Here is a 22,155-nt window from a genome sequence, read left to right on the forward strand (position 1 = left end):
TATTTTTGTAGTTCACACAACAGCAAAGTTTTAGCCTAAAAGTTAACAACTTTACCACAGTCTGCATCTTCTATAATTGCCTAGATCAGTCTCTTTCATAGTGCTGGATGCAAAAGCCATATATGACAAATAAACATGGTATAAAACATTACTACAAAAAGAAAAGAAAAACCACAAAACAAAAAACCCACACAAAAGTAAGACATATTCTTTCAACAGGTACAGCTTTTAATAATTTCCAAAACATTTACCATACTATGCTTAACTGTGGTGGTGCTACCATGGTGTGCTGACTCTCCTGAGCTATGATGGGTTCTCTTGTGATGCATCACTTAGAACAGTTATGGGTGGAGGCTAACCCTGGAAGTTTCAATTAGCAGCAAAGCACTTTACCATTGGGTCCTCAAGGATCCTTGTAGGGTGTCTAGGACACAAAGTGCTGAAACTAAACAAAAAGGGCCCATAGAGTTCAGACATCTACCCTGGGTCCTAAAAGCCCCATGTTCTAGCCAGAGAAAAGGCAATGGCTACCGAACACATCAAGGAGAGGATCAGAAGCTATGCAAATTTGTCAAAAGCAAGTAAGGTTTTTTCCTAAGAATAGGAAAAAAATGAAGAGGGGGAAAGGCGAGTACCGAGTTCTACTATGACCATCACTATTGTACTGACTTGACTTTTGCAAAGCAGCAATACATACAAATATGATGGCTCCACATTCAAATCTATGAATACACAATGGGAAAGGATTTGAAATCAAGTGATTATAAAATTATACTTTCTCTTATCAAAATAAAGGGCAAAAAGAGATGTACATTTTCATAGGAAAAACTGGAGTGGAATTATAGCCCTCCTCTTGGATCTGTTGGTAAGTCACACAGCAGGGGAAGTACTGATTATTGCTCTGGGGTCAAAGAGGAGGTTCCAATTCTGTACAACAGAATGAACTTCTGCCCAAGTCCCATGCTAGCTTCACAATTTTTGAGCAACCATTGTTGAAACCACTCTGTCAACTGCCTCATGTTAGAGCCTTCCTCGTTTTTAGGGACCCTCCACATTACCAAGCACAAGGTCCTCTCCCAGAAATTGATCCCTCAGGATGACACATCCAAAGTGCATGAAATGAAGGTATGCCATCTTGCTAAGGAGGACTTAGGCTACACTTTGCAAAGACAGGTTTGTTCACTAGTCTAGGAGTCCATGGGACACAGGATATGTTTTTTGACATCATAATCCAAACTCATCAATTCTTCTCTGGTCTTCTTTATTCTTTTATTAAAGTACTTATTACTTTATGTAGAAGATTAGGTAAAGTACTGGACTCATTTCCACAAAATATTTCACATCATATCCTGGCAATTAAGGGCACAACACCGAGAAAAGTAAGATCTTCTAATGAACAGTATATTTCCTGGATAAAAAATATATTCTGGTCAGCATATACTCTTGAATCCCATCTGAAGACACTAAATACCATGACCAATTCTCTACACAACCTCGAATCGCATTGTAGCACTCTACAAAGGATGCTCGCACAGATCATCTATTAATGCAAAAGGCAGGGTCAAATCCACCCATCGCTGAAAAAAAAAATGAAATCAAACCCACATCTACAACCACTAAAACAAGACATATAAGAGAACACTTATTGTTGCTCTGAATCCCAAGAATAAAAACATGCTTATCTCATAGGCATAAAAAACAACACCATAGCCTACTAATTGTCTTTCCAGAATGTTCCAGATTTTCACCAGAGTATTCCAGAAACCAAAAAAAAACTTGCCTTCTCTCTATCACTTTGAATGGATCTCAAACCATTGCAGATATCTGAACATGCCATTTTTATTTCTTATGAAAAAGATAGGCAAAGCAGAAAGAAAAGTGCTATCTATTGAAAGCAGGGCTATAATAAGAAGAATGCAGCATCAGGATTATATATGCTCTAAAGACTCATTGAAAATCTACAATATACAAATGACACAATCTGGCTGAAAATGAAGCAGCCTTGGAGCACTTACTTAGAAAAATCAAAAAGACATTTTCGGTGTGGATTACAACTTAAAATAAAGTAAAATATTCTCACAATTGAACCCATCAGTAACATCATGACAAAGGGAAAAAAAATCAATGTTGTCAAGTATTTCATTTTATGTAGATCCAAACTGAAGACCCATAGAAACAACAGCCAATATGTCAGACGACATACTGGGTAACTATGGAGCAAAGACATCATTTGACAAAGTACGCTTGACCCAAGTCATGGTATTTTCAATCACCAGGTATATATGTGAAAGCTGGACAATGAAACACTGAGGATGATATGTTGCATTTGAATTATGGCATTGACAAAGAATAATGACTAAACTATGGACTGCTAGAATAAATAAATCTGTCTTGGAAGAAGTATAGCTCGAATATTCCTCAGAAGAGAGGATCAATCAAGGGAAATAGAGGAAAGAGCTGGGAGGCAAAGGGCATTTATAGAAGTCTAGACAAAGACATGTACATGCAAATATATATATATATATATATATATATATATATAGCGAGATGGGAAAATAGATCTATGTGTCTATATTTATAGGTTTAGTATTAAGGTGGTGGAAGGACATTGGGCCTCTACTCAAGTACTCCTTCAATGCACGAATACCTTCTTCTATTAAATTGGCATTCTATGATGTTCACCATCCCAACACAACTGTGAAGACAAAGTGGGTGAATAAGCAAATGTGGTGAAGAAAAGCTGATGGTGCCCAGATATCAAAAGAGATAGCATCTGGGGTCTTAAAAGCTTGAAGATAAGCAAGCCGCCATCTAGCTCAGAAGCAACCAAGCCCACATGGAAGAACACAGCAGTCTGTGTGATCATGTGGTTCTGAAGGGATCAGTTATCAGGCATAAAAGAACAAAATTTCATATCATTGGGTGCACACCTCCATGATATGATCGCTGAGGACAAATGGGTGCATAAGCAAATGTAGCGAAGAAAGCCAATGGTGCCCGGCTATCAGGAGATAGCATCTGGGATCTTAAAGGCTTGAAGGTAAACAAGCGGCCATCTAGCTCAGAAGCAACAAAGCCCACATGGAAGAAACACACCAGCCTGTGTGACCACAGGGTGTCGAAGGGATCAGGTATAAGGCATCAATCAGAACAAAAAAAATCTTACCACAGTAAATGACGGGGGAAGTGCAGAGTGGAGACCCAAAGCCCATTTGTCAGCCACTGGAGATCCCCTTGAAGAGGGGTCTAGGGGAGGAGATGAGTTAGTCAGGGTGCGATGCAGCACCGATGAAGAATGCAGCTTTCAGCTTTCCTCTAGTTCTTAAATGCTCCCCCTCCCCCTCCACTACCATTATCCGAATTCTACCTTTCAAGTCTGGATAGAGCAGAGGATGTACACTGGTGCAGATAGGAGCTGGAAGCACAGGGAATCCAGGGTGGATGATACCTTCAAGACCAGTGGTGTGAGTGGCGATATTGGGAGGGTAGAGGGATTGTGGACTGGAAAGAGGGAACCGATTACAAGGATCTACATGTGTCCTCCTCCCTGGGGGACGGACAACAGAAAAAGGGGTGAAGGGAGACGTCAGACAGGGCAAGATATGACAAAATAATAATTTAAAAATTATCAAGGGCTCATGAGGGAGGGGGGAGCGGGGATGGAGGAGAAAAAAAGAGGACCCGATGCAAAGGGCTTAAGTGGAGAGCAAATGCTTTGAGAATGATGAGGGCAATTTGTAGATGTGCTTTACACAATTATATAGAATGTATAGAGGTGCTTTACACAATTGATACATGTATGGATTGTGGTAAGAGTTGTATGAGCCCCTAATAAGATATTTCTTAAAAAGAGAGGATCACGTTTGTGTCCTGTTTTTGAGGGATCATCAGCCCTTCAAGGAGACCAAGCTTGGGGAGGTGGAAAGTCAGTAAAAAGAAAAAGGAAGCTTCTCAGGGAGGTGAGCAGACGCAGGTGCTGCAACAAAGGGTCAAACACCCGGTTACTATAAGGACGGCTCAGGACTGGCTAGCGTTCCGTTCTGCTACTGACAGGGTCACAATTAGTTGGAACCAAGTTGCAGATGTCTAATGACTGATAGCCAAATTACAATAGATTAGGAGGAAACAACAAATCTAAAGCTGTTGCTACTAAACAAAAAGGGCATTCAATAGCATCCTTGAATTCACCTAGCCTTGTGTTCTACTACATTTATCAATGTCAACAAAATATTTATTAAAAAAATAAGAGCTCTATCATTTTAAAACTTTTTCAATGTTGCCTCGGTTAAAACTCTTTCTCAACATAGTGCTTCATGTAAGTGTAACAAATGAGATATAAAAGGAACAAACAGAAAGTCTGACATTAGTGTGATGAGAAATAGACCTTGTAGTGAAATAATATTTAAATCAAGAACAAATCCAAATTATAAAACACAATAGCAAGGTTTTAAGTTGACCAAATCTTCTTACTTCAAATCACTTGTTAATTAATTAAATATTTATGCAGATAATAACCAAGTTTTCATGAGAACACAGATCTATGAATATTTAGTCATTATTTTTTCAGTAAAATCACCAAACCTATAACTACTCAAAACCATTCAATTCTAATGTTAACATAATATTACAGTTTTGGAACAAAAAAATAAAAATAATGATCATCTCATAAAAAGGAGAGGGAAGAGTATTCATTTACATGTTGAATAAACATAAGGTCACTTCAGAACAATTATTTCTTTTATCCTAAATTGTCCTTTGACGATAATCTATACATTGAAGTTAATGAGGTCTTATTAAACTTATGATTTGATTAAAGTTTACTCTATCAGTATTCTTATTCCTCTTGGTTGTGACATTTTAAAAAGCATTTACGAAGTCTCTCGGTGGAAAAAAGAAAGGAGATGAAACTGAGCTTGAACTGTGAATGGCGGTTTACTCTTAAGACTCATGTCCGTAGCAGTGATGAGATCCTAACAACAAGTTTTGGACCCCTAATGTCTGGCATTTAGTCAAGGACTCAGAAGCAGGATTAAATGGCTTGTTATATAGCAATTTTGTTTCCAGGAGAAACAAATAAATCCTCTCAGAGAGGAAAACATTTTCAATTCAATGAATATTCTCACAGAGTAAGATTAATAAGCAAATGTAAGCTTGTAATGAAAAATAATCACACACAAATAATACATCATAGGACAAAATACTGATCCAACTTCAGATATTGTAATTATCAGACACATATACTCCAGCGAGATACTAATAATACTAAAGATGGAATTTTAAAAATAAACAATCAGTAAGAGGTTGTTTTAATTAACAAATTTTCAAAAGAGGCAAACAAAACTTTAATAGACATAATCTACCTGATGAAAAACAAAAATGTCAAGTAAAAATAGACAAATTAGTAAATTAGAAGACAAAGGTGAAATTACCCACAATGCATTACTAAGAACAAGGAAATGAAGTTAGTCAGAATAAGGTATAATATACTCTAATCAGAGAACACAGAAGAAAGAGAAAGGGGAGGGAGCATATTTAAAGAAAACACCTGCAGATCTTCTAAAACGGATAAGAGGCAAGATTCAAATTGCACATTGACGGCCAAACAAGAAATATATGCCTAACATAACATCACAGTCATTTTCAAATTTCAGCTCCACAGAGGGCTCAAAACCTAGAGTTTCAAATAAAACAAAATAAAAACAATAGGATGCTCATAAGCCTGACCCTGTTAACCCTTTCCTCTCCCCTTAAAACCCTAGGACTTCTACTGCGACTAAACAGCTGGCAATGGGGCCTAGATGTGCCTATATATCAAAATATATCACACTAGGGCACTTTGAAGGAAAAGTCCTAATGATCTAGTTCCCATGGAAAACTCTCTGGAATGTGCCCTGTTTCCCTAAAAATAAGGTAGTGTCTTATATTAATTTTTGCTCCTAAAGATGCATTAGGTCTTATTTTCAGGGGAATGTCTTTTTTTTCCATGAAGAATACAGCACATATTGTTTTATTAAAAGAGACTTCACACTTCCTGTCTGCTCCGGCTGTGCTGCATGGCTGGCCCGCCACTACGGTCCAGAGTCCAGAGTTACGGTAGCTTTGGGGAGCTTATTTTCGGGGAGGTCTTATTTTCAGAGGATGCCTTATATTTCAGCAAGTGGCAAAACTGTAAGTATGTCTTATTTTCGGGGGCCGTCTTACTTTCGGGGAAACAGGGTAGTTCTAATCTCATATGCATGGGGTTGCCATGAGTTAAAATCCATTTCACAAGACCAGATCCTGGTATATAAAAAGTAAAAAATAAATTAAAAATACTTATTCTTTCCTCTTAGTTATAGAGTTAAGTTATTTGAGAGAAAATGTACGAAAAAGTGTACAGGCCTGGGCTAGCACCAGAGGGTACCTCTGTGTCTTCATTTGCAAAGCAGATGGAGATCGTGCTACTGCAAAGGGCGTGAGAATGAAATAAGCTAAACACGTGAAGTACTTACAGCACTGACTACACACAGCGCCCAGTGCTAATGACATAATCATCACATCTACAGTCTTGAACTAATGTCAGTGGGACATTTCTTACATTTAAATTATTCCTTCTTAAAATCAGAAGGTAATTTGTACAGATTTTTAAAAAAAATTATCCCTGGGACTTTCTACCAATGTTTTTATATAATAGCCCACCCCCCCCAAAAAATAACCCCACCTTTCCCACATGAGGGCTTAAACAATATTGTTAAATTTGTAAACTATTAACAGACATAATGAAACAATGGTGCTATTCAATTATTTGGGTAATTTGATTAAGTTTAAATCAATATAACAAAATAGACATAACTTTTCTCAAAATAAAAGGAGAGCAGCTACTTTTAAAGTCTTAGCTTCTCAAACCTTACCTGTATCCTACAATCCCTAGGATTGTCTACTGGACACAAAGAAAAATGCTTAAAAAAAAAGGGGGGGGGGGAACCTAAGCTTGTCTACAAAGCAACCCATCACAGTGTACCATTTAAAAAATTCTCTCAAGGGCATCATGGTAGGTGCTGGGTTCAGACTGCTGATGTTCCAAGGCAGTAGACACCAGTTTCCTAGTCTTTACAGTGGGGATGGACACTGCTGACAATTCAAGGTGAGACTATGAATCACACACACACACACACACACACACACACACACAATTTATGGGTAGAGTTGAAGACACAGACACACACACACACACACGCACACACACACAAAATGTATGAGGAGAGTTGAAGACCATAAGTGACCAGTGAGTGACAGGCATGAGATAAAATATCTGACAAGATCACTTAACAGTCTGCTTTGATGCTGAACAACAGCTTTGTTCAGTGTGATAATGTGCATACAATATATTGACTTGTAAAACTCAAAATATACACGATTTATTTCCCTATTTATCATAAATTAACTACGGCTAGTATCTCAGCATTCAAGTGATGAACATAAAATAGAAAATCAGAAACATGTGATGTGGTTTAAACACACACATACACAAATCTGTTACCTGGCTAACCTGCTAAAATTAAAAATAATTCAATAATTTCAGGTACCTAAATCCTATTGTAGTGATGTAACAAAAAACATTGACTTATTCAATTTAACCTCAGCTGAAATTATTTCAATATTTACATATGCTTAAGTGAGGCAAACTGTGTTGGTGGGGGCTTTTTCCAAAGTCATTCCTGATGCTAAGTACTATCCAACCTTATTTAAATTATTCAAAATTTCAGAAAAAACTAATATTCATAAGGAAAAATATAATCCTACATCACCACAAAAATATTGGAAATATATTTTGTACCAAATAGTGTACACATATTTATAATTAGCTAGGATTTAAAAAAATAGTTAGGTGAGATTTTCCATTTACTAGAATATCTTTAAAAATTTTAATCAAGGTAGCATTTGCTTGAAAACTTGAATTAGCTTAAAAGGAAAGCTTTTTTCTGGAATTGTTAAAATTACAGTACTAAACACAATAGTCTAAATGTGCCTCGTTTCAGATTTATTTAGTCAATAAAAATAAAAGTTAATTTACTGTGCTATTTTGGAGCAAAAATACACAAAGTGTATCAACAGCCATAAGCATCTATAAATCAAAAGACCTTAAGAATAGATTAATAATATATAAATGTAAAAAGAAAACTACATTATAATTTTCATTTCAGAAGAAATTACTCTAAATTCTTTCCTACACAGTTAGGCTTTAATAATAATACTAAAGCAGCAATGAAGGTCTGAAACTTCCCTGTCGGCATGGAATACCCAAATCAAATCACTTTTATGAAACAAAATTACAGTTCCTAATTTTAAAGTATCTGCTTCCAATCATTGTATAATTTTATGTTCCATAAATATTTTCTTCTTAAAGTCTTAAAAATGGTAGAATTTTGCATTATTCCACCATTACAGTACCCAGTAAATACAGAAATTTAAATAACTAAGATTTACCAGAGTGTATTTATGATTAATTGGTTGGTGTTTTCTCCCTTTTTTCCCATACCAGAGTAGAGACATTCCTTTACCGGGCAAATTGAATTTCATCAAATCACGTAGAAACTGTTTTTAAAAGCATTCTTCCTCTATCAAAGATATTTCCAGCACAAGAGCACTACCACGGTGACAAAACAGTTTGCTAGAGAAAAAAGATTTGATTGACAAGACGAAGAGCTAATCACTAACTAGTATCCATTGCAAAGGTTTTTCCTGAATGGAGAATGCAAAGGTGGGGAGGGAAGAGAGGGTTTCCCAGGCTTAAGTTTGGTTGCCCGGTACCAAAAAAAAAAAAAACGTGCACAGAGGGGCTCAAAAGTTTAAAGACACAGAGCATGTATTTCCAAACAAAGTGCAGTAAGTAACACAATAAAGATAATTTAATCACCCAAATCTAAAAGGATAATAGTATGGTTTTTCAAATCCCCTTCCAAAATATACAAATAATTTCAATGAACTTATTACTCAGTAATAAAATTCTATCATTTCCATCTAAAAATACTATAATTTTTTTCTTTTATGTGAGCATTTCTTAATTGGATATCTTATGAGGGTTCTTCAATCATCAGATTACACAGAACTGTATAAGCAGCAGTCCAATCTAGTACAGAAAGCCTGTTACAAATCCATTTTAACCTGCATTTCCTAACGTCTGTGGAAAAGGTACTTATAGTGATCTCACTATACCAATGTACACAGTACAACCAGTAGAATGGCAAATCTGGTCAAATATATGCTTTAGCACACATATTTTATCACTTGAACTAATAAATATAATTAATAAATGAAACTAATTACATTATTAATTCTAAGTGAGATTTCAGAACTTTTTATGCAATCACCTTGCTTAACTATCACCCAGATTAAGATCGAGAGTATCGCCAGGACTCTATAGCTACCTCCACTATCAGCCCCCATCAGCCCTCAGAAAGCAAGAATCTGACCGACTTTCAATTAATTTTGCTGGTTTGAACTTTAAGTTAAAGAAATTTTACAGTGTATCCTCTTGTGCCTGTCCTTTTTTAATCAAATGTACAATCTGTGAGGTTTGTCCATATCTGTGAGGTTTGTCAGTATATAATTATTGATAGCTGAGTCTAGAAATACACCACAATATATTCACCCATTCTTCCACTGATGGACATTCAAGTTGCTTCTAGTTTTCAGCTATTGTAAATAAAACTGGTAACAAAAGTAATATGGTTGGATAAATATTAAAAATGCCTGAACTCAATAGGTTCTCAATAAATGTTACTTCCCTCCGTTTCTGCTTCCATTGGAGCTACAGCAAAAAGCAAAGTCATATATACAAAGACAGAGTAAAATTAAGACACACTGAAAACCAGGCTCACATTTTAAATAAAAGACATTCACTATATGCTTTCAATCATTATACATATTAAATACATGCATAACACATGCATAACACATAAACATCCACAGGGATTAACGCCAAATGATTATTAAAGAATTATTCACAGTGGACTATCACATTTTAGCATCTGCTCTATATTTCCAAGCATTATGCAGAGATTAATCCAGGCAACAACTACTACCAGAAACAGATATTGTAATTCTACCAACTCTGTAAGAGACAAATCATGTAAAATCTATGTGTAATCTTAAAAGATAAATCTAACAGGGATTTAAAAAGCTAATTTGGACATTTAAACAAGTTCAGCAAGTTTGAGCACACAATTTTATTATTTTATAAAATTGGCATTAGTTCATTTCTCTAATATTATTGTTGCCAAAATCACAGTAAGATCATGCTCAGGCCTTGAACTCAGAAAAGGAGTGTTAATTTGCATTGGTATGTTAAATTATTGGTATGCCTCCTCCATGCAGAAGAGATGTATACATAATTTTTTTAAAAATCAGGAAGGATTCAAACTATTTTCTTCTGCTAGGAAATATAACTTTTCCCTAAATAGTCTTTTTTATGACCAGTATGCTTCTTTTCCAGTATTTTAAAGCAAAAGCAGAATGACAAATAGTGGGAACATAAAATTTCCTATGAAAATCCCTTATATGAAGAAACATATAGTCCTACAACAATGAACCTGAACTTTTACAGAAATTATACTTTTGAGGAAAGATCATTTGTACTTTACTGTAATAACCTAAAGCTTTAAGTTCATACAAAGTAAAAAGGTGAATAAAGCCTCTGAACACTTTTCTCCATACCTCCCATTCTCTGCCTGCTGCTTCACTAGTAGCATCCTCACTTGTCTCAGACTCTTCTAGTTTCTTTACTACTATAAATCCAGGTTCTCTAGTATATTCACCGCTATCTTCTGCGTATATTTCTGGACTCCACTGAATGAAGAAGGCATACAAGTGTTCTGTCCTGTTAAAAGTAAGTAACCATTAATAACAGACCTAGTATTCCATACTTCTAGTTAGGATTTATAAAATCATGTTTGTAAATATCCTGATAAAGCTTACACACTTTAAATTTTGTTGTTGAGAATATAGACGGCAAAAAGTACACAGATTCTACCATTTCTACAAGAGCAATTCAGAGACATTGACTACATTAAAATTGTGCAATCAACATTTTTAGAATTGTTGATCCCCCATTAACATGAACTCACTGCCTCCCTAAGTTTTTATTCAATCTTTTTTTAAAGGTTTTATTGGCATATAACGCAATCTTTTGAATTGCTGCTGTCACTTTGTTTCCATTTAGTTCTCACACCCAAACCAAACTCACTGTCACTGAGTTGATTACACGCAAACCTGTAATTTCAAAAATTGAAAAGAAAAAAACAATCTATCCCAATTCATTACCGTGGAATCGATTTCAACTCACAAGGACCCCTACAAGGCAGGGCTGAGCGGCTGTTATGGCTAACTCTTTACTGGAGTGCCAAGCCTCATCTCTCTCCTGAAGCAGGCCTAGTGGTTAGCAGCCCAAAACACTGCCACCAGTGAGCTCTGTCCCAGATAGTCCTCTAAAACGCATTATGTTTAAAATCTGGTGAAACTGTTACTTATCTGATTCTTTCCTTTCAGGTATTTGTATATTATGCAAGTCAGACTATAATTTGTAATGAATACACACATTGTACTGTACGTTTTCTCTGAGAACTTTCATCATCATATGTCTTTAAAGTGATATGTCAACTTTCTAAGGGCATTAAATTGCTTTTCTTTAACTTAGGTACCCTGGTGGCACAACTGTGTGAAGTTCAGCAACTTTTCCAGGAGTAAAAGGTGAAGCTGTCTAATTCTGTAAAGATTTAATCTCAGAAACCTTACAGAGCAGTTCTATTCTGTCTCTTAGGAGGGTGATTCTCAACCTAGGGGTCACAACCCCTTTGGGGGTGGAACGACCCTTTCACAGAGGTCGTCCGATTCAGAACAGTAGCAAAATGACAGTGACGAAGTAGCAAGGAAGATAATGTGATGGTTGGAGGGTCACCACCACACGAGGAGAGGAACTGTATGAAAGGGTTGCGGCCTGAGGAAGGTGGAGAGCCACTGCTCTAAGGTCAAGAGTCAGCATTGACTCAACGGCAGTGGTTTGGTTCATCGTCAATATCCATATGCTATTCCTTACTCATATTTATCTTCTTTCACATAGTGCAGCTAAGATATCTTAAGGATATCTTGTAGTGATGTTTATATTTAATTGTATATATTTAAAATATTATAACAATTTTAACTTAAAGTTTCAGTATTTACAACAATGAAAATGGAATGCTAATTTATAACTGAAGTTTATGATAATTTCTTATTTTTAATATTCAAGTGGTACACAAAAATGGTTTGGAGACTTCACCATTGCAGAAACTAATTTAGTACCATGCATACAACAGGCGTTTAGTAAGTATTTGGAGAAAAAAACAATAACGAATTATAAATCTTTATAATATCTTGGTGGACCTTCTTGCTCTAAGGCCTTTTAACTAAGTAGCTTTACACTAAAACTGTAACATGATGACACTGTTTGCCTCAAACCAGAAAGAGAATAAAACTAAGACTGGGGGTGGGGTGGGGGCAGAGAGTGTTAAAATAGAAGCTAACTGATTTTTAATAGATTTGAGGTTTTAATCATAAACTGCACGTTTCAATAAGTACTCACCTACTGGTGGCAACTGATATACAAATAACTAATTTGAGATATCTCAAGAATACTTATTTTTTTTGCTTGCTTTCGTTTACCTTTCTTGTGGCACAGCAAACCAATATTCATGTTTCTTGTCTCTCTGGGCATACTGCTGCATCGTTGCACTTGCTTGAGACACAAATGTTTTCCTCATTGGTTTTCCAACTCTCAGGCACAGGAATTTATGTAATCGATGTCTTCGCTTTTCTTTTAACATTGTTGAACCTAGAATTGAGAAGCAGACAATATTTAAGTCTTGTAAAGCATGCCTAATTTATATCAGATATTTCATCTGTAAAATGCTGACAAATCATTACAGAGCACAACTCTATTTTCTCTTAAGTAACATGCTTTGTATCTCCTGTCGAAGGTAAAATTCCAGGTAAAAGACGAGGATTAATAAAAGAATCAACTTGCTGGATTAAAATTATATCTAGAATATAATTAGGGTAAAATGTATAGGCTTACAATTTTTTAACCATCTGTATTAGAATAAACCTTTGCATTTTCTACAAACTTATTTACGTCATTTTAAAAAGGTGAGAATATGCAATTTTTACATAGTTCTACTACTCCATAATGCATATTCATATTTGCCACTATTGACACATCATGTGACCTTGTGAATGACAGAATCAAACTTTGCCTGGCACTATGCGATCCATTTATACAGAAGATGTGATTTTTTAAATGCCAGTACTGTATTACATTTGGAAAATCTATTAAGCTTGAATTCTAACTCCTCCAACCCTAGACGCTAGCATAAAGTAGAGAGAGTTTGATAATAAAGTTGAATTCAGGAATCTGGGGACCCAATAACATGCGATGACAGCAAGCTGTGGATGGTACTACTATTCATGGCTTTGCTTCTGTTAACAGAATGCACTACTAGAATATGACAATCCACTCATTTATTGTTAGTTTGTGTCTCATTTGAGCCACTACACATGGCAAAGTTCATGCTGTTAAAAATACTTGGCCTGTAACTGAAAGGTTAGCAGTTCAAGTCCAACCAAGGCTACAAGCTGAAAGGTTAGAAGTTTGAGTCTGCTCCAAGGACCTGGGAGGAATGACCTAGAGACGTACTTCCCCCAAAAAATCAACCAGTGAAAATATTACAAGACCACAGCATTGTCACAAGCTGCAGTTTGACTTTGCATTCTATTTAATTTTTGTTAATGCAGACCTGGATTTTCTCGATAGTCATATATTAGCGATTGACTATTCACTATTTCATCATGTACCTACTGAATATTGACAATCAACCATGCTTCTTTCTAACCACAGGCAATTCTAGGGGGCTTCAAAAAGTTCTTAGAAAAATCCCATTATCTTTTTGTTCCATTTTTTTCATGAACCTTTTTAAGTCACTTTGTATATCAATGTAAGAAAGAGATAAAGATGCTTCTCTTTGGTGATATAGATTGGGCAAAGTGACAAAAGATAAATGTGAATAAATACACATAGTAAATTACTAGAAGGTAGTGATGTTTCCTTAGGGGTAGCAAGAAGGTTCCACTCTGAACAGCTCTGTGCAGCAGAGTGAAGCAGTGCCTGGCCCTGCGGCATCCTCACAGTTGTTGTTTGTGAGTCCACTGTTGCACACACTGTGGCAATCCATCTCTGAAGGTCTTCCTCTATTTCAGTGTGTGAACTTCAGTGTCTGCACTTCACTAACATGATGTCCTTTCCAAGGACTGGTCTCTCTTTATAATATATGCAATGTACATGAGAGAAAGTCTCACCATCTTTACTTCCTAGAACCATTCTCTAGTTGTACTTATTTGAAAAAAATTAATTTGTTCTTCTGGCAACTCACTGTATTTTTAATATTCTTCAGCAGCACAATAATTCAAATGCATCAATTCTTCCAAGGTCTTTCTAATTCGATGTACAACTCTGATGTTCATGAGATGATTGAAAACAGCCACACCTTGATCCTCAAAGTAACACCCTTGCTCTTTAAAGAGGTCTTGTGCAGATTCATCAAATACAAAATATCATCAGATGACTCAGCTGATATTCCTATGAGCACTGACCACAGATGCAAGCAAGATAAAAGCCTTTAAAACTTCAGTATTTATTCATCTATCAGGAATGCTATTTATGGGTTCAGTTGTAAGAATTCTGCTTTTCTTTATATTCAGTTGTATTCCTACCGAAGCCTGCAGTCCTTGTTCTGCATTAGTAAGTGCTTAATGCCCTCCTTGCTTTCAGCAGGTGTGTCTCATCTGCATATTGCAGGTTAATAAGCCTTCCACCAACTCTTAATGTTATATTCTTCCTCATATGGTCCAGTTTCTTGAATTATCTGTTCAGCAAACAAATGATGATGAAAGGCCACAGCTCTGATGCACGTCTTTCCTGATTTTAAATCATGCAGTATCCCCTTATTCTCTTTGAAGGACTGCCTCTTGATCCAGGTACAGACTAAGCATGAGTACAATGAACTGGTCTGGAGCTCTCTGCTTCTCAATGTTATGCAAAGTTTGTTATGAAATGCCATTGCATAGTCAATAAAATACAAGTAAACACATTTCTACTATTTTCCGCTTTATCAAGATCCATCTAATGTCAGCAATGGCATCCTTGTTCCAAGTCCTCTTCTGCATCTGGGTTTAATTTCTGACAGTTCCCTGTAGATGTGCTCCTACAACACTTCTGAATGATCTTCAGTAAAACATGGTATATTAAAGATATTGTTCAGTAATTCTCACATTGCTGTGTCACCCTTCTTTGGAACGGACACAAACATGGAAGTTGCCGTGAGCTGGCCAGGCAGCTGCCTTCCGTGTCTCCTGGCGTAGTCAAGCGAGTACATCCAGTGCTTCAGCTTGCTGCAACATTTCAATTGGTTTCCCGTCCATTCCCGGAGCCTTGTTTGCCACGCATGCTGTTAATGAAGCCTGCTTCCTTCCTTCAGGTCATGATCATATGCTAGCTCTTGAAATTTTGGATGTCAACCAGCTGATTTTTGGTACAGTGACTGAATTCCTTCCATTTTCTTTTGATGCTTCCAACATACTCATCAGCTTCCCATAGTCCTTCCATAGAGTAACTTGAGGTTTGAATTTTTGCTTCATTTCTTTCAGCTTGAGATAATGCTGGGAGTCAAATTATGAAAGCTAATTGTTTCGTAGAGCAGCCAGACTTCTCCTTAGAAGCCAGGATGGTGAGACTGTGTATCACATACTTTGGACATGTCAGGAGAGACCAGTCATGATGACCCGAGAAGGTCATCATGCTCAGTAAAGTAACAGGGTAGTACCCAGAGACTAAGTATCAGTGAGTGTCTATGGGCACACTAGCCAAGAGCCACTTAATTACAGAATGGCCAAGCATACATCAGCTTTAGAGGCAGTGAGAAAGGAGATCATACATATATAGTAACTAGATGAGCTAGCTGTAGCTTTACATATTTCATAACACTTACCTTCTACGTGTCCATCAGCAGCTGCTATTTTGTGCTTGATTTCTTTTTGTGACACCTGTTGAATATTTTCCCTCTGTTGCTTAGTTTGCTGCATAGTATGGCTTTTCCAGAGTTTGCGAAGCTCTTCTACCTCTGTCTCTGAGTCCCGATTTTGCTCCTTCACTGGCTTCCCTTTGTTGACAGTCTGTTTCTGTTTTAATTCTGTGACTTCTCTACAAGGCACATTTTCTCTTTCACCCTCTCCGTGGTGTAGTGAATCCTCAGTGAGAACATCAGCCTGATCTTCATTATCTTTTACACTTGTGCTTTGTTCTTTAGGAGCTGATAATTCTTTAAAATTATCTGTAACCTTATCTCCTTCCTTAACAGCCATTTCAGCTTGATTTGAATCAGGTTTAAGAGGGAGAGTCCCAATTTCATTGGCAGAATGTCCAGTGTTGGGTTTTAAGTGACCAGGGAGACTAGTAGAATCAGATATGCCTGAGACACATTCTGTTCCAAACTGACTGACAGCTTGCACAGATTCTGATAACACACCAGAAGATTTATCTTGCCGTGGATCATCTGAAGAAGTGAGCTCCTCTCCCTCTCGTCTGGGAGAGAGTTCTGATTCTGTGAACACGTCTTCAGAAAAAGACTCCTCCGTGCTTCTGGGAGCAGTGCTGGCACTATTGTTCCCTGCGTCACGTATTCTTGAGTCTATTTCATCAATATTGCTTCTTGTCGCTTTCTTTAAATGGCTAATGTCTCTTGTTGACTGTTCTATCTCTCTGTTAATAGGCAAAAATAAAATTTATTAGATTTTTAAAATTACAGTATTTTACTTTACACAAATTAAATTCACTGTGAAGGCTTTTCTAAAAGAATGTAGCACCCATCTCGCTCGTAGCACTGTAACAACAACCTGACTGAGTCATACAGATCTAACAGTGTGCATCTGAGATCTGGTGAACAACCATGTGAGGTTTCCCTGTAGTAATTTGCCAGCACAGGATTTCTGTGAAACAAAGTTTGAGTGAAGCTATGCATGAATAGGTTCTTTACATGTTTAATAATGGTGCTTTACATTTACATATTAACAGTCAAAAGACAGTTCGAGACAGAGGTAATGCAAACATCGATACCATGAAATATGTAAGTCAGCTATTTAAAATGATGGCTAAAAACAGTCTGCTAGAAACAAATTCAATGATATCTCAGTGGGAAAAGAAATCATCAATAATTATCGGTTTGAAAAATGTGAATCATGTAAAAATATGCTTGGAAAAAGAGTGAAAGGTAAGAAAACCAAGAGTAATTGCCCGACTATGGAAGTTTACTTTGTACTGTTTACGTTGACATTTTTCAAATTTCCTGTTACATGCATATATAATTTCTATATTACAATACATTTCTAAAAGTATTCATTAGTTTAAGTCTAATTCTTATCTCTGGTTCATTTTAATCTGATTTCATTTTAAGAAACACAAACATTTGTTTTATACTATCAAAAATGCAAGAGTTCCCTCTTCTGGTCATTCACTCAAACTGCAAAATGGGATCTTAGGTGTGGGAAACGTGTTAAACTATTATCAACCAGATTTTCTTTTTAAGACCTTAAAAAATGACAAAATTTTACAAAAATAAAAGGAAGTGAATTATCTAGGTAAGTGTTTCTCCTTCAGTGTGACGGGTGAAACAGATTCATGGCAATGATGTTGTTACTACTGTTGAGTAGAGAACAAGGACTTCTCAAGCAGTATGAAAGAAAATCAGTAAAGCCTCCTGATTTATTTTTACCACACATGGCACTATTCCATAAAAATCACTTGTTTAATTAGCTATCCCAATTGCAGAGAAATAGTTAAATACCTTTGTTTCGATAGGTTATGTAAGTATGTACTGGAACCCCGGTAGCAATACATTTTTGTTTACTTTCCATTGAATACACTGTGAATATCTTCCTCTATCTAATTTTCATTACTACACTCATTCCCAATACTCCTAATTTACTGATGAAGTTGACTTATGATGATCTATGAAAATAGGTCAGAGTAGAAAGAAATTATTTATACTTCTAATGATAAATTTACCAACTCCAAATCATCTCTTTTGGGTATAAAACGTCTAATGCAGGCTTTCTGAATACAGGCTTTGTCTACTATAGGTATGCTAACAACTCACATAATCCCCCCCCCCCCCAAAAAAAAGATAATTTAACTCTTTTCCTTTTAAAGTGGTTCTAGCTTGCATTCAAGAGTTAGTGCAAAAACAAATACCCATCATTATCCTGGTAGGTTAATATAGGAATACAAGAAAATCAATTAAAGTTAAATCATTTTTTAAACTACTAACAAAGTTACATCTAGAGGAATGGGACATCCATTTCTATTACACATCAATTCCTTTCTATTTCTACAGCCAATCTTGTGTGTGTGTACATTTTAAAACTTTTCCTCCTTTATTTTCCTTTCTCCCTTTGCTCTCTGGCAATCACTTTGGTAGTCATATTATTTTCTAGGTTGTCCTGACATACAGTCTCACATCTCTACCAGCATCACACAAATTTCTGACTCAGAATCAGAATTATTCCAAAGGAGATTTCTTACATTCATAGAACTTCTGTTCTTTTATACTACAGCTTTTACTTTCGGGGAGAAGGTTGAAAGTATAGAAATCAATAAATAAAATCAAGCTACTCTGGATATAGCAATGTCGAGTCTTTCCTCATGCAGTCTTGCCTAAATCTCATACTCAGCCCTTCCAGCATTTCCAAGGAAAATTTAAAAGTTGCCATTGATACTGATTATTCAGAAAGAATTGAGAATTTGGGATGGTGTGTTTCAATAAAAGAGCTAGTAAACATTGCATTAAATTATCTCTATAGACTCCATATAAATATGAATATAAAATTGAAAGCAATTCTTAAATATTCTAAGTGCAAGAAAATCATCTTTTCAAAATGCCATAGATTTGCTTCCGAACTGATCGAATGTACAGCATCTACAACCAAACTATTTGCAATTATTTAAGAGTAGTAAAATCAGGGTCAGTTATTTAGATGCAATGATATTCCAATGGAGCATAAATATCACTCTTACACAGGTAAGGATTCCTTTATTTTGTGATCCAAAATTTCTTTGTACATTCCAGCTGACATCACTTCTTCCATTGGACACATGATGCCATATTCTTCACAGCCATTTTCTTGAACCAATGGGTCAGTTTTATGTGGATCAAACATGATATTATTTGGTGTAACTAGCAGCACACCACTGACTGTGCCCTAAGGTAAAGAAAGAGAGAAAATATGTTTAATCTTCAAAGTTTAACATCTCAAAATGTAACCTAACTACTTTTACTAATTTTTTCTGATGTCAGAGCAATTACTATGTAAAGCAGTAACATACTCATGTACTACAGAACTCTCATGAAAATGTCTTTTATTAGAACCCAATTTTCTTTAGCAAATTCTCCTCTTTAGCTGAGGCAGAATACAAAGAGTATCCTATTCCGCTTAAAACCATACTCATAATTCAAATTTTCAGCTTCAGCAAAATATTGAGTTACAGCGGAAAAACAACTTTACTAAGGTAAGAAGGGATTAACTACAAGGTTCAGAAATACAGAAGTCATATTTTTTACAAAAATTCATATAATGCATTCTTTCTAGTTCCTTACTATATGGACAAAAACAGTTTCACGTATACAGTGAAGGCTGAATAAATGTGTGGAGAGCTAAATCTATGAAAAAAGGAAAAAAATAAAAATGTCAGTCTTCACCTGACTACCACTGTACCATGTGACCTGGAACACGCAAAGCCTCCGGCCTTGGTTTGTCATCTGTAAAATTATAGGAAGACTGACTGGATGGACCAACTCCAAGATACTGTCATCATTTTTAACCTCACCGTGAAGAAGTGTTCATTTTAAATGAGGTCTTCAAAAAGTTCATGGACAATGCTATGATCTTTTCCTTTCTCCATCTGTTTTTGAAGTGTCACACACATGCACGTGAATAAACTGGAAAAGTCTGATCCTCCATTTGAACAGTGCACAGTCCACCAATCTCATTATTAGCTAGTTCTTAAGGACATTTCTTATGTGTTACACTTTATTTGCATTATTGCCGATTTGACTTTTCACCATCATAGCTTTCAATAGGTATAATCATCTCCATCTTATCGGATCTTTGATCAAAATGTATAGTAATGGTAGCTGGACACCATCCCAGTCCTTCTGGTCTCATACTGAAGGAGGCAGTTCTTTTGTGGCGGCAATCAGCCACACATTCCATTGCTCAAGGCAATACAGACCAATTGTTGCTGCTCAGATGGCTGCTTTCAACCCAGACACTGCAAGGAACTAAGACTAAAGAAGCACTAAACACAACATTAGATCAATTAACTAGTATGTGCCAGGTAACCAACAAGAGTCTATATCTTCAAATTAAAATGCCAAATCCCATGAAGTTTTTAGTTGCCTATAAGCAGGTTCAAGATGGCTGAGAGTTAAAAAAATCTACAGAAATTTAAAAATGTTAGCAAGAATGTAGGAAAATTAGAACCCTTGTCCAATGCTAGTGGGAATACAACATGGAAGTCATTGTCGAAACTGAAAGGAGAACTCCCACGCCCATTGCTATCAAGTCAATTCGGACTCAAAGCAACTCTCTGGCAGAATAGAACGGCCCCTGGAGCTTTCCAGGGCTGGAGTGTTTACAGAAGCAGACCACGGCTTTATCCAGCAGAGAGGGCAACTGGTGTTTCAAAACCACCACACTGTTGAGAGCAGCTGAGCAATGAACCACTGAACCGGTAGGCCTTCAAAATCTACCATTTAACACAGAAATTATACAACCAGAAATATCATACCAAGGGACTTGAAAGAAGTAATGCAAAAGGACATGACAGGGTGCCAAAAAAAAAACACCCCCAAACAAACAAACAGAACTAATTGGCCACCACTTCTAAAAGCTATGTAAATTTTTTTAAACAAAGCAAGCTTATCACCTTCAAGGTACTCTCCATTACACTTCATACATTTGTTAAATCTACAATTCCATTCTTGGAAATATTTTTCAAACTCATCTCTTTGGATGGTTGACAGCATCTCCCTTGGTCTTTTTCTTCACCTCTTCTACATCACCAATCACTGTCCTTTCACGTTGTTGCTCTTCATTTGAAGAAACAAAAAGTTGCTCCGTGCAACATCACGTGAGTAAGAGCATGGGGTAAGAGGCATGCTGTTTTTGCCAAAAACTAGCACATGGAGATGGCTGCGTGATCAGGTGCATTTTCGTGGTGGCAAAATCAGTCCCTTGTTTGCCACAAATCAGGCCTTTTTTTTATTGTATACTGTCTGTTATGCAATCTTTTCAGAACTTCTAAATAGAAAGCTTGATTAACAGTCTGACCTGGTGGAACAACCTCCAAATCCATTCGGGAAGTTGATGGATGTCCAGAACAAGGTTTACAATCAATCAATATTTCACCTCTTTTGAAATAAGAAATCCACTTGTACACTTGAGTTTTTCCCATAGTTCTGTCCTTATAAGCTACAATCAATATAACCAGTTTCTGCAGCATTTTCCCCGAGCAGGAAACAAAATTTCACAGCCACACGCTATTCTCTCACATCAGCCATCACAAAAAACCGAGTTTTCAGCGAAATTGCTTCTATGGAAAAATACACAGTGACCAGAGAGAATCTTCCCAGGCAAAGCCACTGGGTGCACTAACTCAGAGGAAGTGACTCGCCTGCCTAGCAGGAAAAATGTACACTAAGAAAGCTCTGCTCCCCCCAGGTCACTTCTGTGTTTTGGTGGGTTACCCCCTTGTATATAAATCATGTTCAATGCAGCATTATTCGCAATAGTCAAAAGGTAGAAATAAGCTAAAAGACCAATAATGGATTAACAAAGAAACAAAGAAGTTTATAGACACAATGGAATACGGTCAGAAAAATATATTATTCAGTCAGAAAAATAAATTAAGTCCTGATATATATACTACAACATAAATGAAGCTTGAAGACATTAGGCTGTTACCAGTCAATCACAAATGGATTAATATTATATGACTCACTTATAACAAAAGTTAAGAACCGTCAAATTTATGGG

General features: G+C 36.4%; 1 protein-coding gene across 7 annotated transcripts in view; it reads right to left on the reverse strand.

Annotated features, from left to right (window-relative positions):
- The window catches only part of OXR1 (oxidation resistance 1), a 459,178-nt gene that overhangs the window by 16,452 nt on the left and 420,571 nt on the right, over window positions 1-22,155 (reverse strand). For 5 of the 7 annotated variants that reach the window (XM_075549367.1, XM_075549368.1, XM_075549365.1 and 2 more), the window contains 4 exons: window positions 19,136-19,320; window positions 16,056-16,825; window positions 12,679-12,847; window positions 10,696-10,858 (listed from right to left, as the gene is read on the reverse strand). In XM_075549367.1, the coding sequence (XP_075405482.1) occupies window positions 10,696-10,858; window positions 12,679-12,847; window positions 16,056-16,825; window positions 19,136-19,320 (1,287 nt within the window). Of the gene's footprint in view, window positions 1-8,466; window positions 8,623-10,695; window positions 10,859-12,678; window positions 12,848-16,055; window positions 16,826-19,135; window positions 19,321-22,155 lie in introns of those variants that run through there. The other 2 variants (XM_075549371.1, XM_075549370.1) reach the window with 2 other exon arrangements.

Source organism: Tenrec ecaudatus, chromosome 5 (genome assembly GCF_050624435.1).
Source record: "Tenrec ecaudatus isolate mTenEca1 chromosome 5, mTenEca1.hap1, whole genome shotgun sequence".
Taxonomy (NCBI): domain Eukaryota; kingdom Metazoa; phylum Chordata; class Mammalia; order Afrosoricida; family Tenrecidae; genus Tenrec; species Tenrec ecaudatus.